Below are 14703 nucleotides of genomic sequence, written 5' to 3'. Positions count from 1 at the left end.
CTAACACTCACTTTAGAAAAGATTTGCATATTTAGACTGTCCCTTGAAGTAACTTATTTAGGAAGTAAAATCGTCTTTATTTTTCTTTCCAATTAATCTGTTTCAAGATCTATCAGGTAGCTTCCGGGTCTGGGAAGGCTGGGATTTAGGGACTCAATCCTTGTGGGTACTGGTCATAGGTTTATAGATTTCAAGTTTAATTAAACTTTGAGGAGCCAGCCCCGTGGCCGAGTGGTTAAGTTCACGCGCTCCACTTCGGCAGCCCAGGGTTTCACCTGTTCGGATCCTGGGCGCAGACATGGCACCGCTCATCAGTCCCTGCTGAGGCGGCGTCCCACATGCCACAACTAGAAGGACCCACAACTAAGAATACACAACTATGTACCGGGGGGCTTTGGGGAGAAAAAGGAAAAAAAAAATCTTTAAACTTTGTCTTTGAGACTGATTCTATCCTCATAGTGCAGGTTTTCCTTAATTGTTTATGCCGTCTAAGAAACATATCCTCAAGTTTGACTGACTTCTCTGGCCAATTAGGTTTTTCTGTGAGCGCTCCTTTTCCTGGTGACTCGCCTCTTGAAGCTTCCTATCCTGATCCGTTCTGGAGTAGTTGCTTTCTAGGCTTACTGTAATACAGACATCTTTCTGAAATTTTCCTTCTCTCATTTCATGAGATTAATTCACTGTTTTCTGGATCCTTGCGTGACTTTCTTAATTTACTCCCTTATTTTATGGGCCTACATATTGAAATAACTTCCTAAGGAGTATAGATTTGTATACTAAAAATATTTTTATTCTGCCCTTAAACTTGATTGATAATTTGGTTTAACAACAGAATTGTAGGTTGAAATGAATTTTCCCTGAGAATTTGTGTTGGCATGTTTTATCATCATCCAGCATTCAGTGTTACAGTTTAGGAGCCTGATGCCATTTTGATTTTAATTCCTTTGTGGGTGTTTCTTTTTCTTTCAAAAGCTTTAAAGATCTTCTCTTTATCCCTAGTGGTCTGAAATATCATAAGGTTGTGCTTAGTTAAGTGTGGGTCTTTTTTCATGTGTTTTCATGCATGGTGAGCGCTTTGAATCTGAAGATTCATTTTCTTCAGCTCTCTGAATTTTATTTAATATATTGCAAGAAGAATTTCTTAAACAGAGCAAGAGTTTATTCCAACAATTGTCTAAACTTGTGTGTTCCAATAGGGTAGTCATTAGCCGCATGTGGCTAATTAGAGTTTAAATGAATTAAAAGTAAATAAGATTTGTCTAGTTCCTAAGATGCACCAGCTACATTTCAAGTGCTCAGTAGTCACATGTGGCTAGTGCAGATGTAGACCATTTCCATCATCACAGAAAGTTTTATTGGTTAGCACTGGCCTATAGGCTCAGCAAAATTGCAAACATCATGTTCTCTTTTTTAAAGATTTTTTATTTTTCCTTTTTCTTCCCGAAGCCCCCAGTACATAGTTGTATATTTTTTTAGTTGTGGGTCCTTCTAGTAGTGGCATGTGGGATGCCACCTCAGCATGGCTTGATGAGTGGTGCCATATCCGCGCCCAGGACCCAAACCGGCGAAACCCTGGGCCACCAAAGCAGAGCGCACAAACTTAACCACTCAGCCACAGGGCCGGCCCCAATGTTCTCTTTTTTAAAAATCAAAGAAGAGATACAGAGGTTCAAAGGATATGTTATAAGACATTAGAGGCAAATAGAAAGTAAACTGACAGAATTCAGAAAGAAGCTGAAGAGAAAAATAAAAATATGGTCAAGATAAAAGCTACTATAGAAGCAACTGTAAGAATAAATATGCCTCAGTATATAACTGGGGGCAGAAGGACCGGGCTTTAGGAAATCACAAAAATGAAATGATAAAAAAAAGTAAAGATACAAAAGTGATAATGGAGATGGATAGACATGGGAGACAGGTAAAGGAGACAAACACATAAGTATAATTCCTGAAGAAAGGAATAACCAATGAACTATAAAAATATTTACTTATTAATTTTTTTGGTGAGGAAGATTGTCACTGAGCTAAACATCTGTGCCAATCTTTCTCTATTTTTTTCTTCTTTGTATGTGGGGTGCTGCCACAGCATGGCTTGATGAGCGGTATGTAGGCCTACACTCGGGATCCAAACCCATGAACCCCAGGCCGCCAAAGCAGAGTGCGTGAGCTTGACCACTATGCCATTGGGCCAGCCCCCTAGAGAAACATTTATAATGCAAGAAATTTTCCTGAAATAGCGATTGAATCTTTCTTGTTTCAAGAGATTGACAGAATGATAAAACCACCATTATTCCACCATCACTATTAAAATCATAGTGATGTTTAATGAACTTTAAGGATAAAGAATTATAGGGACATCCACACAGAAATACTCAGTGCTAGAAGACAGTGGAACAGTGTCTACGAAGTTTTGAGAAAATATAACCCAAGAATTTTATACCTAGACAATTTGTTCTTCAAGTAAGGGTCATGGACTAACATTTTCAGGTATTCAGGAACTCAGAGACTGTAGCACCCTTTTAACCCTTCTTGACAGCCCTGTTTGGTAATGAATCTGTCAAACCAAAGGATCAATCAATAGAAAGAACTCTAGAATGGAGAAACTGTGGTAAAAGGATTGGTAGTGAGTATTGAATTCACTTAATATAAAACTAACTATAAAATGTTTGGGAAGGAGAGGTGTATAAATATGTTAATTTGTACATCTTTCCTAGTAGGGTGACAGTAGATACTAGCTTTAAAATTGATTCATATTATAAGCAAAAGATGACATTGTTTTTATAATATTAATTTTTTCTATCTTTAGAGGGTTAAGAACTAATGACTAAACGTTTACTTTAAGATCAGCATTCGTATATTTAACAAATGAATGTTGCGTGCTGACCTTGTGTCAGGCAGTATCATAGGCACTTGGGATACATCAGTGAACAAAATGGATGACAGTGCCTTTCCCTCGTGGAGATTATATTCTAGCAGAGGTACCCAGACATAAGTAAGTGATGTAGTGTAAGTGATATGTGCTTGGGGAGGAAAAAAGAGGGAATATAAAGAAAATTTTGAGTTGCAAACGTAGTCAGAGTTTGCTGAGAAGATGACATTTGAGCAGACACTTAATTTTGCGATGTCTGATAGACATCAAAGACAAGTACAAATCTGAGTTCAGGAAACAGGACTAGAATGGCAGTGCGAAATTGAGAGTTGTTAGCATATAAATGAAATTTAAGCTGTAGGACAGAGTGAGATCACCGAAGGAGTGATTGTAGATAAACCCAGCCCAAGGACTAAGCCCTGCGGTTTGCAACATTGAGAGAGAGGAGGAGACTCCTCCAAGGACTGGGAGGTGTGGCCAGTGAGGGAGGAGGAACCTGAGAGCTTGGGGCCGGGAAGGCAAGTGAGGAAAGTGAATCACAGAGAGTGCTGCTGCGGGGTAAGTCAAATGAGTGCTGAGAATGGGCGACCTTGTTGAACAGTTTGGTGAAGTCACGGGCCTTCTTGAAGTGAGTTTAGGGGATATGGAATGACAAGAATTGGAGGTGGTGGAGAAATGGGATCAAGAGTTTTTGTTTTAAAGGGGGCAGAGAATAGCTTGTTTGTATGCTTATGAAAATGATCCAGTAGAGGTGTGGGGGGAGAGAGAGGCGAGGTGCTGGAACACTAAAGAAGGGGCAGGCTTTAGCTAGGAACACAGATGTTTTGTCTATGGTAACAGGCCAGGTTTAGTTGCTGGTAAGTGAGTAGGTGTGGTAGTCAGTGGATCATCTCTTATCTGATTGTTTCAGTTCTCAGTGAAGTAAGAAGTGAGATCACCTGAGAACGAGGATGGGAAGGTGATATTAGAGATTTGAGGAGAGAGGAGAATGTGGAAAATAGGAGAGCGGGAAAGTAGCAGAAAAGGCCCACTTCAGGTTCGGGGTCATGAATTTAAAGTGAAACAGTCAGCGGGGGTGGGTATGTGTGTTTCCAACCGGATTTAGCTGTATAGGTGCTGGTGCAGAGGCGAAGCGGAAAATTGCATTTAAGCCAAGTTTGTGGTTCTGCCAGGCCAGTATGATGAAATGAAAAGAGGGCTAGGGCCAGGGAATGAGAGTGACTCTGGGATGAAAGTTGTTTTTTTGTTGAGTTCAAGTAAATTCTAATGTAACCATTTTTGTTTAAAAGCATGCTATAATATCTAATTTTCATTAAAAAAAACTCTGTTCATTCTTTCTTCCGTCCTTTTATTTATAAATATGCCTAGAGAAATGTCTGAATAATTATCTGTAAATTCTACTGATGCTTCCAGGTGGTAGGATTTTGAGCATATTTTAATTTCTTTTTTATACTTTAAAAATACTTAACAAATCTGTATAATTTCTGCAACAAGCAATATATATGTATTTAAAGCAAAGTTGAAAAAGCATAAAAGAATGGAAATAAAAACATGTTTAAGTTCAGGGCACATGGCGTAGTCTGGGGGCTGCTGGGGGAGACAAGACTGAAGGGAGAAGGCAGTTTGGTCAGAGGTTGGTTGCTATACTGTGCAATGTGTATTTTACTGGGTAGGAAATGGGGCACCATTCTGTGCTAGAGATTAAGGTGACTGGATCTTTGTTTTAGGAAAGCTGACTGAGGGCATCGTGGAGGGGTGTTTGGTGGGAAACCTGGGGAGAGAGATCAAATGGTAAAGATGTCTCTCTTTATGATGTTAATTTAGACAAATTCATTTCCACTGCAATCCAATACCATATATTTTTCTATTTTGGCAAAAATTATAATGAACTTTGTCTAGAAGCTTAGAGAGGTGAGAATAACAAAACAATATTACTTATTTCATAAGGTTGTTGTGAGGAGTAAACGGTACATTTTAAGGGCTTAGCATCATGCTTGGCGTATGGTATGTGGTCAGTAAATGTTTGTTGTTATCATTATCTATCACAACCACCATCATTCCTTATTATATGGGTTCTCCGTGAAATGTTAGATCAGCATTCTTTTAACAGACCCTTGTAGTGGTGGCACCCCTGCCCCCAGTAATTTTTCTTTTTCAGGAACTACTGGGCTTTCTGAAATCTTAATGAACTATGTTTTTTGACACGATAGTATTTATTAGCATTGCAGATAACCATCCCCTGGTTTTCAGTCTTCATGGGGTTTTACTGAAGCTCCCTTGAAGCAGGATAAAGTACACCTATATTTTGCTATTACTAATGAGATCATTGATAAGTCAAATTTTTCTTCAGTTTTGAAATTTAAAATGCTGAATGAGATGTACAGATTATTATTATATATGGCTTGAGGAAACTGATGCCAATTTTATTTAGAAAAAACACATAAACTGGGAAGGAAATTTACTAACATAATGATGGAATCTCTGGTTGGTGGAACTATTAGTGATTTAAAAAAATACTAAATTTTATACAGTGAGTATACATTTCTTAAAAAAAATCAGAAGATGAAAATAAAGGTCTGGGTTCTAAATACAGGCATCTCCTCACTCTCCCACCCCTCATTTAGTAGTTCACTGACTTTGGGCAAGTCACATACCATCTCAGAGCCTTTATTTCTTTATCTGGAAAAGGTGAGACTCAAATGAAATAAAAGTACATAGAAATGCTAAGGAAATTGCAAAATGCCATGCAAATGGTAGTTATTATTAGAAGTAGTCTTAATTTCCAGAAATTATGCTCTTCTATTTTGGAAAGGCCTTATTCGAAAGCTCTAGTCCTTCATTACATCAGAAAAAGGCATTTATGCAGACATCATACATATGATGACTCAGTTTTATTGAAGCCTTCTTTGTTTTTAGAAATTCATTTTTAATGGTAGCTTTAAAATCAGTGAAATTTTGAGTCCTTAACGGGAACATCACAGTGGCTTTTTTTTCTTAAATCTCTTCTGTACTATTTCATATTCGGACTAATTTCATAGGTTGAGTTAGTGAGGCAAATTCTCAAGGTGAAAATCTGAAGGTGAATTCTACTTTTGTTTAACAGTGGAATAGCTTTGCTCGCCTCTGGTAAGCCTGTATATTTGAAACGTGTTTCCCCTCACATTTATGAAAGCAAACAGAAAGATCTTGTACTCCAAGTTACAGGTAAATACGTGACATTTTGCAAGCGCTAAAATGATTAGATTTTCTAGTCATCAAAGGTTTTATCTTAATGAGTACTGACATACTAACGTACGCAAAAACAGTTACCCTGACCTTTTTCTCTGTAAACACAAGGACATTTGATTTTCCAGTACCTGTTAGAATCAGTTTTGACAAAGCTTGCCAAAAGAGGCCATGTTTCATCAACAATATCAAACTGTTCAGAGATGAGTTAATGTAGCAGATTTATTCAGCACTCTCTTGCTAGTTTGGTGAGATCTTCGTCCTTCTCATACGACCTCAGTTTGAAATTCAAAACCCACCTTTAAGAAAATAACATTGGCGTAGTCAGCTGAGCATGTCATAGAAATATTTAGCTTTGAAAAGCATAAGTACAAATCAGGCCAGAAATAAGGATATAGTGCCAATTCTTTCCCCCTACAAACCATTTTTATAAAGCATAGTCAAGATACTTGAATTTGGGTAGTTATGTTCAGGGTTCAGGGAACCTCTCTTTTTGTAAACTACGAAGAGTTTAACCAGCTGATCTCTTGGAACCTTCATTTTGTTAAGCTTGTCTTACATCAGCTCATTTTTTCTAGCATCTCAAGCTCTTAGCCCAGTCTGCCATTTTCTCACTGGTAACCAAAGCCCTTGCCTCCTATTTCATAGCCCCGGCTGGAGCCACCAGCCATGAACTCCTCCGATGTTCTGCATTACAGCCTTCTCCCCTTCCCTAAACACAGTGTAGCTTCATTCTCATCCATGTTTACCCCCTCAAGTCTCAGAAGAATAGTGTATTTCTCCTACTGAAGGAAAATTCCTTCATCGTTGTGCCTACTTTTGTCTTCCCCCTTTTCTTCTGACATCTTGATCCAGAAATTTCACCATGTTCTTTGGCTTCAGCCTTGCACTTTCTATTTTCTCTCACAGACTGAGCTTGCGTGAGTATTTTTATCAATTAAACAGAAAACTCCTTGACCCTACAACCCATTCTAGTTACTGCCCCTTTGTTCTCCATCTTAAAATTAGATTGAAGAAATTCACAGCTTCCATTAAATCCTCAACCCACCTTAATCTGACCCCATACAGCCTTCACTACACTGCTTTTCACTGGGAACATCAGTGACTTCCAGGTTACTACGGTCAGTACAGACATTCCTCCTTGACTTGTGTTCATGCTGCATTATTGCCAGCATGGTGTAGCAAAAATGACCATCTGAGCTTGTCACTGCTCTGCTTAAAAGTCTCCCAGCACCTCCAACAGAGGTTCTCAAAACTCTGATCAGGATCCCTGGGCAAGGTACCTCTAAATCTGTCTGTATTATCAGATCCCAGCCCTGCAGATTCTGATTCTCTAGTACTGGTGGGTTGGGGCCTGTGTTTTTAGATTCCCTAAGAGATTTTTGATACCTGACCAGATTGAGAAACCTCCAGCCTACCAGGATCAAGTCTCTGAGCCCCTCTGCCTGGTTGCACAAGGCCTTCTGTGACCTGGCTTTGGCTTAGCAGTCAGCCATATTTCACACCATACCCTGCATGTCTGCTTGTCTAGGCAAAATCATCCAATTTTATGTGAATCAAGTTAGAGATGATATTTGTGAAAAGGACTTTTGAAAATGGTAACATTTATTTAAGTATCTGCTATTATTATTTGTAATGTGTTTCCTGCCTTTTTAGTGGATGATGCTGGTAAAATAGAACACGACGGTTCCTCTGGAATGACCATGGATGCAGAGTCGGAAATTGATCCTTGTAAAGTAGATGGCACTTGCCCTGAAGTCATCAAGGTGTACATTTTTAAAGCTGACCCTGGAGAAGATGACTTAGGTAAGAGGAAACCTTCGGTATGTTATACATCCTGATCCAAGCACTTCAACCTGATTACTTTTGGGTGGTTTAAATTGAGAACATTTGAAATCTTTTCTGAAGATAACTTTTAAACAAGGATTCCAATGTAGCAATAGAAAAGTATGTGAGATGTAATAAGTGAAACAGTTGGAAATGAAATTTTTACATAAATCCTTGGATATGTCATCTTCTCTGATAGGCGGCACCGTAGACATTGTGGAGAGTGAGCCTGAGAATGATCATGGAGTTGAACTACTTGATCAGAATAGCAGTATTCGTGTGCCAAGGGAAAAGATGGTTTATATGACTGTCAACGACTCTCAGCAAGAAGATGAAGATTTAAGTAAGTAGGTGGCCTTTTTGTGGGAGAAAATTTTATGTTCCTTTAGCTTTTTTTTTTTTTTAATATGGCCAGTATTTGAGGGAAACAAGTAGCGTTATTGTAGAGATGATTATGCTGGGATATTCCCAGTGACCCGTTATGTATGCTTAGAATGTTGTTTTAGAAACAAATTATGGTGAAAGCCAAGAAATGATTCATTCAACAAATATTTATTGAACGCTTACTGCGTGAAAGCTGTGTTCTAGGTATATAATATTTGAACCTTCTTTCTACTTGTTTATTAACTGAATTCAAATGAAAATATCTTTCCTGTGATCTCTATAAACCTAGTCACAAAAATTTATGTAATTTTCTACCTAGACGTTGCTGAGATTGCTGATGAAGTTTATATGGAAGTGATTGTAGGAGAGGAGGATGCTGCTGCAGCAGCAGCAGCTGCTGCCGTGCATGAACAGCAAATCGATGACAATGAAATCAAGACCTTCATGCCAATAGCATGGGCAGCCGCTTACGGTGAGTCACAGAGCAGCTCTTAGGATTGAGTTGGTTCTTGATCATGAATTCATGATAGGAAAACAGTTTCTGTGGTCTTAGGTTTAAGAAATCTGAAATACCAGTAACCCTGGAAGGGTTATTTGATTTGAACAAGAGTAGAGGAAGATTATAAAGTCTACTTTTTGTCTTTATTTTTAACAGGAATTTCCTTCATGTGTTTATTACGTAGAAGGAAGTACTGCAAGAAGTACACAGGCTTTCAAGCTGAAACTTTTCATCTTGATTATATCTGGCCCAGGACTTTACAATTTTGGGAAACAACAAGGGAGTCCATGGGGCAAAACGCTGACATGTGTTTTTTAGATTTGGAAGCTAGGCATTTCCTACAGTCATGCTATAATAAATGTCATAAACCCATTACCTAGAATGGGGAATTTCTGTCATTCATGAGTATCATGGCTTACTTTTCGTTGTTATAGTTAGTAAACAATCCCTAATTCATTATAATTTATAATACTGTATAATTTTGTTTTTTAATGCGCATTGTTAGGTAATAATTCTGATGGAATTGAAAACCGGAATGGCACTGCAAGTGCCCTCTTGCACATAGATGAGTCTGCTGGGCTCGGCAGACTGGCTAAACAAAAACCAAAGAAAAGGAGAAGACCTGATTCCAGGCAGTACCAAACAGGTGAGGGCGCACGAGTCCACAGCGCAGCGTGCTTTTCGAGCTCTCAGATGAAACTCTAGTATGTATCCACAGAGGTGTTGGGATGGCATTTTAGCTGCTAGACCACGTGTAGCTTTTGTGTATTGAATTTGAAAATATAATTTTAAGAATTCAGTGATATTCATGAATGATTTCCTTGGATAAAAAGAAACAGGAAATGGATCAAACATGGATGAAAAAAATTCAAAATTCAGGTGATTTTTATGTGGAAATGAAAAGAAATCCCTCAAATATGTTGCAATATTAACTTTTTTAAACTAAATCATATATTTAAGAATCTGATTATGTCAGCATAAAGCAGGCATAATTTACAGAGCAGCAGGACAAGTATTTCAGTTCATGTGACATATTCCTGTCTATTCTTGTATACTGATTTGCATATTAAAATTTAAGCTTTACTGTAAATTGACATAAATTATGGTTTTTGGAATAACCAAAGCAGAAATTGTGATCACAAAACTATGAATAAAGTTTCCAGACGAAGTTCTCTTTATGATGAGGTTGCTATTTCTCTTATGTTGAAAAATGGTAAAAGGAATGTTAAGTAGCAAATAGCCTAACTTAGGAGTACTTGCTCAGTAATGTCCAGAACACACACTTTAAATTCTTGAAGAAACCAAAACAGAACTTGATTTGATCACTCATGCTCCTTTCTTTTCCTTTCTTAGCAATAATTATTGGCCCTGATGGACATCCCTTAACTGTCTATCCTTGTATGATTTGTGGGAAAAAGTTTAAATCGAGAGGTTTTTTGAAAAGGCACATGAAAAACCATCCTGAACACCTTACCAAGAAGAAGTACCGCTGTACTGACTGTGACTACACCACCAACAAGAAGATAAGTTTACACAACCACCTGGAGAGCCACAAGCTGACCAGCAAGGCAGAGAAGGCCATCGAGTGTGATGAGTGTGGGAAGCATTTCTCTCATGCTGGGGCTTTGTTTACTCACAAAATGGTGCATAAGGAAAAAGGAGCCAACAAAATGCACAAGTGTAAATTCTGTGAATATGAGACAGCTGAACAAGGGTTATTGAATCGCCACCTTTTGGCAGTCCACAGCAAGAACTTCCCTCATATTTGCGTGGAATGCGGTAAAGGTTTTCGGCACCCGTCAGAGCTCAAAAAGCACATGCGAATCCACACTGGGGAGAAGCCGTACCAATGCCAGTACTGCGAATATAGGTCTGCAGACTCTTCTAACTTGAAAACGCATGTAAAAACTAAGCATAGTAAAGAGATGCCATTCAAGTGTGACATCTGTCTTCTGACTTTCTCAGATACCAAAGAGGTGCAGCAACATGCTCTTATCCACCAAGAAAGCAAAACACACCAGTGTTTGCATTGCGACCACAAGAGTTCGAACTCAAGTGATTTGAAACGACACATAATTTCAGTTCACACAAAGGACTACCCCCATAAGTGTGACATGTGTGATAAAGGCTTTCACAGGCCTTCGGAACTCAAGAAACATGTGGCTGCCCACAAGGGTAAAAAAATGCACCAGTGTAGACATTGTGACTTTAAGATTGCAGATCCATTTGTTCTAAGTCGCCATATTCTCTCAGTTCACACAAAAGATCTTCCGTTTAGGTGTAAGAGATGTCGAAAGGGATTTAGGCAACAGAATGAGCTTAAAAAGCATATGAAGACACACAGTGGCCGGAAAGTGTATCAGTGTGAGTACTGTGAGTATAGCACTACAGACGCCTCAGGCTTTAAACGGCACGTCATTTCCATTCATACGAAAGACTATCCTCACCGTTGTGAGTACTGCAAGAAAGGGTTCCGAAGGCCTTCAGAAAAGAACCAGCACATAATGCGACATCATAAAGAAGTTGGCCTGCCCTAACAATACTTCTGCAGACATTTGTAGAGATGTTGGCCTTAAAACAGAAAATTCATTTTAAAGCCAACCAGTCTCGTTCACATACAATACTGTATATTGATTTATGCTGTGTACAAATAGAATTATTGCTTCTAGTTGACCTTTTTTTTTTTTTTTTACATTTTGTTCAATAGTGTGTTCTGAATTCTATTCAGTTTGTTTAATAAATGGGGAAGAGCAGCAACAAGCAAGTTGCTTTTAATAAAGTAATCCCTGATTCTATATGGAATTTTTCTATCTTAGAAGTTTTATATTTATTTAAATATTTACCTTGCTTACCTTGATGGTACTCTTCTAAGACCATTTAACATAAGGTAACTTTAGATTGGTAACTCCAAAAGTATTCGTGTTGACTCATTTTTCCCCCCCATAAATTTCTCACAATAAAATTGTCAGAGACATCTACTAACATAAATGGGAGATTTTACGGTCAGGTCTAATTATCCTAACATGGAAATCATTTACTCGTCTTGCTTACATTTTCAGACCACATGACAATGACAGTTTCCATTTGAGCTTTTGCGTCCCTGGCATCACTGAGTAAAGAGCAGTGGCTGGGTTCATGTTTACTTTTCATTTTGTTGAGCAGACAAAATACACTTTTTGGGGGGCTTTCTTTGGAGTATTTACATCTTTTGTCAGCATAGCAAACTTTTAGAAAACTTTATTGAAAAATTTTGCTTGATCCTGTTGTATTTTGATTATTCTGTCTGTGCTGCCTTGTCTTGGAATGGTTGTGTACTACAAATGAGACTTATTGAGGACTGCATTTTGGAATCACCTAGAGGTAATTCGTGGCTCATAGGATCTTTTGCAACTTTATATATGTAAATGTACCCTGAATTATATATATGCACATATATATAACATGTATCTGTGTGTATTGCTTATTTACATATTTATACACACAACCCCAAGTAGTAGTTGTTTAAAATCTATAATGAAAAGTATTAAATTTACAATAACATGAAAGATGCAGGGATGCATGAGAGAGCATTTTCTAAGTCATGCTCTTCAGAGAGACTACTCAGGTGAAGAATTAGAAGGAAAATAAGGACACTAGTATTTTTAAAGAATAAAGGTATTTTCTTTTAAATATCTTTGGTAATGGAAAAATAGAAGTTAAGATGTTTCTAGATAGGATGTTTTCATACAACTTCAGCTCCATGCCTTTATATTTTTCTGAAAAGCTAGTGAGTATCCAGACGTAACTCCCTCACTTCTCTCTCAGAAGCCCATGAGGGAACTCTGTGTCACCAAGTGAGGGGGACTAAGGAAGCGATGGCTTCATGTACCAGAGAATGGGTGCTAATTATGACACACTTGGCAAGTTCAGCCTGCTCTATTATTTCTTAGTTACAGTTAGCAAACTTTAAAAAACACTCAAGTTGGCTTTGATTAGAAGATAAAGGTGTGTTTTAAGTGCATGAGGAAAATCTGAGGCCTTATTTGGAATGTCACCAAGTCTTTTTACAGTTTTTTCTTTGAGAGTTGACATTTTTTAACAAACAGTTCTGAATCAGGCTCATAAATTCATAAAACGAGCTCTTGTTATTTAGAATTTATTTATGTTAAGATGAATCTTGGAGAACAGAAAACAGTTTTGGGGGTCCCTTAAATTGGCTATCGGCACATGAGTATCTGGCACACTGTGGGCGATTTAGGACTTTCCTTTCTACTTGTTAGCTGCCTTGCCACTTCATTATGGTACTCTAGCCTCTTCATGCTGTTAGGTTTTTACCTTTCATCCTTCTTTTTGCCATTGATACTTATATTGAAGGCTGATATTTATAGAGTTAGAGATCTAAATATTTGGTGTTTGGCAAGCCTGTGAAGTGCTAGGTGATTTAGTCCAGTTCTAAATCAAGTGCTTTAGGCTGGTATGGGCTCCAACCTGAATGCCAGTCAAAGCCAAGGCATCGATTTATCCCAGTGGGAACTCCTGTGCCCTCTTGGCCCCCATAACATGGCTTTTTTTTTTTAAGTAACTTACAGTTACGTGATTCATTGCCCTGCAGTACTATTCTTTGAAAGCTCTGTCTGTTTTTTTGTGAGAACCTTTAAAATCTCCCTTCCTTTTTATTTTTCCCAGAAATGAGGTAATACACTTAAATGAAAGTGGAAATTTATTAATTTTAAAACGTCTTGTAAAATTAATACAGAAAATATAAATAATTGGTCATTTAACTATATTTTTTTAAATAAACTGAAAGATAAAGAACACAACACTTTACACACTTTATATTTCTCTTACATAGTCTGGAATCATACACAGTTCTTTTCTTTTTAAAGCACAATATTGAAACCTTTAAAAGGTATTTAAGGGTTTGGTCAAGTGAATATGATAAAATGTATTTGTCTGTATAAAGAGAAAATGAAATTGTAGTCACTGTTATGTACTGACATTAGTTACAACCTAGTTTTAATTCTTAAAACAATTTTGATTAGCAAAGCTAAAAAAATGGATGTTTCAGTTAAATGTTTTAAAGAGGTACAGATTTTTACAAGGACATAATATAAGTTATTGTTCTGTAGAAATATCCTATTAAATATTGTATGTCCCTCCCTCTGTACACTTTGTAAAAAAAGTAAAATACATAAAAAGAAAATCATATAGGGATGTGTGACATTATTGTAATTGTGTACTTGAGAATAACGTGCAAAAATAAAAATCAGAATATTTTCCTGTTAATGAATGTTTAGTCTATTTGATACCAGTACTAAGTTAATGCTTTTTCTTAAGAAAAAAATGTACAGTTTTTGTAAACCTAATAAACATCAAAAGCAGTGTATTTTTATTTCCCCATTTCTTAATTCCTTTTATGCAGCAGTGGAATGCAAAATGCTTGATTGCTTTGAATTTTGTGACTTGGATGCAAATACTGATAATATTTCAGCCCTGTGAATTTGCAAGTAATATTTCAGAGAAATTGAGGTGATTGGTGAGTCCTTTGATGAGCATGTCCTTGAAATTTATTTTTTTCTTTTATCTTCATAAAGGATTTGTTTTATTAGCATCTCCAGTTTCCCTGAGATAAAATTCCCACGCCTAAAGTGGTTTTTGAGAGCACTTAAGTTCATTTCAGTATCGATCTACAGCACGTTTAATCAGTGCGAGATGTCCCCACTTCCACAGCAGAAGCCCTGCCCTGGAGTTATGCCTTTGTGCCCAGTTTGAAGGGCTTTAGTGGGCACTAACATACCAGAGAATAGTCAGTGTCATGATAAACATCAGAAGTTAGGTAAAGTTATCAGGGGTCAAAAGAGAATAACAGGATGGGTTTGAGCCACCTTTGGTTTTTAAAGATGAGATCCTGCAGTTAAAT

General features: G+C 37.5%; 1 protein-coding gene across 4 annotated transcripts in view; it reads left to right on the top strand.

Moving 5' to 3' along the window:
• ZFX (zinc finger protein X-linked) overlaps window positions 1-14169 on the top strand; it is a 51346-nt gene extending 37177 nt beyond the window's left edge. For 3 of the 4 annotated variants that reach the window (XM_046673434.1, XM_046673432.1, XM_046673435.1), the window contains 5 exons: window positions 7751-7900; window positions 8121-8264; window positions 8625-8777; window positions 9310-9450; window positions 10158-14169. In XM_046673434.1, the coding sequence (XP_046529390.1) occupies window positions 7751-7900; window positions 8121-8264; window positions 8625-8777; window positions 9310-9450; window positions 10158-11341 (1772 nt within the window). In that variant the 3' untranslated portion in view covers window positions 11342-14169. The remainder of the gene's footprint in view (window positions 1-7750; window positions 7901-8120; window positions 8265-8624; window positions 8778-9309; window positions 9451-10157) is intronic. The other variant, XM_046673436.1, reaches the window with a different exon arrangement.
• Window positions 14170-14703: the final 534 nt, after the last annotated feature.

The sequence above is a fragment of the Equus quagga genome, chromosome 10 (genome assembly GCF_021613505.1).
Source record: "Equus quagga isolate Etosha38 chromosome 10, UCLA_HA_Equagga_1.0, whole genome shotgun sequence".
NCBI classification, from domain to species: domain Eukaryota; kingdom Metazoa; phylum Chordata; class Mammalia; order Perissodactyla; family Equidae; genus Equus; species Equus quagga.
This window is presented reverse-complemented; position numbering and strand designations above follow the sequence as displayed.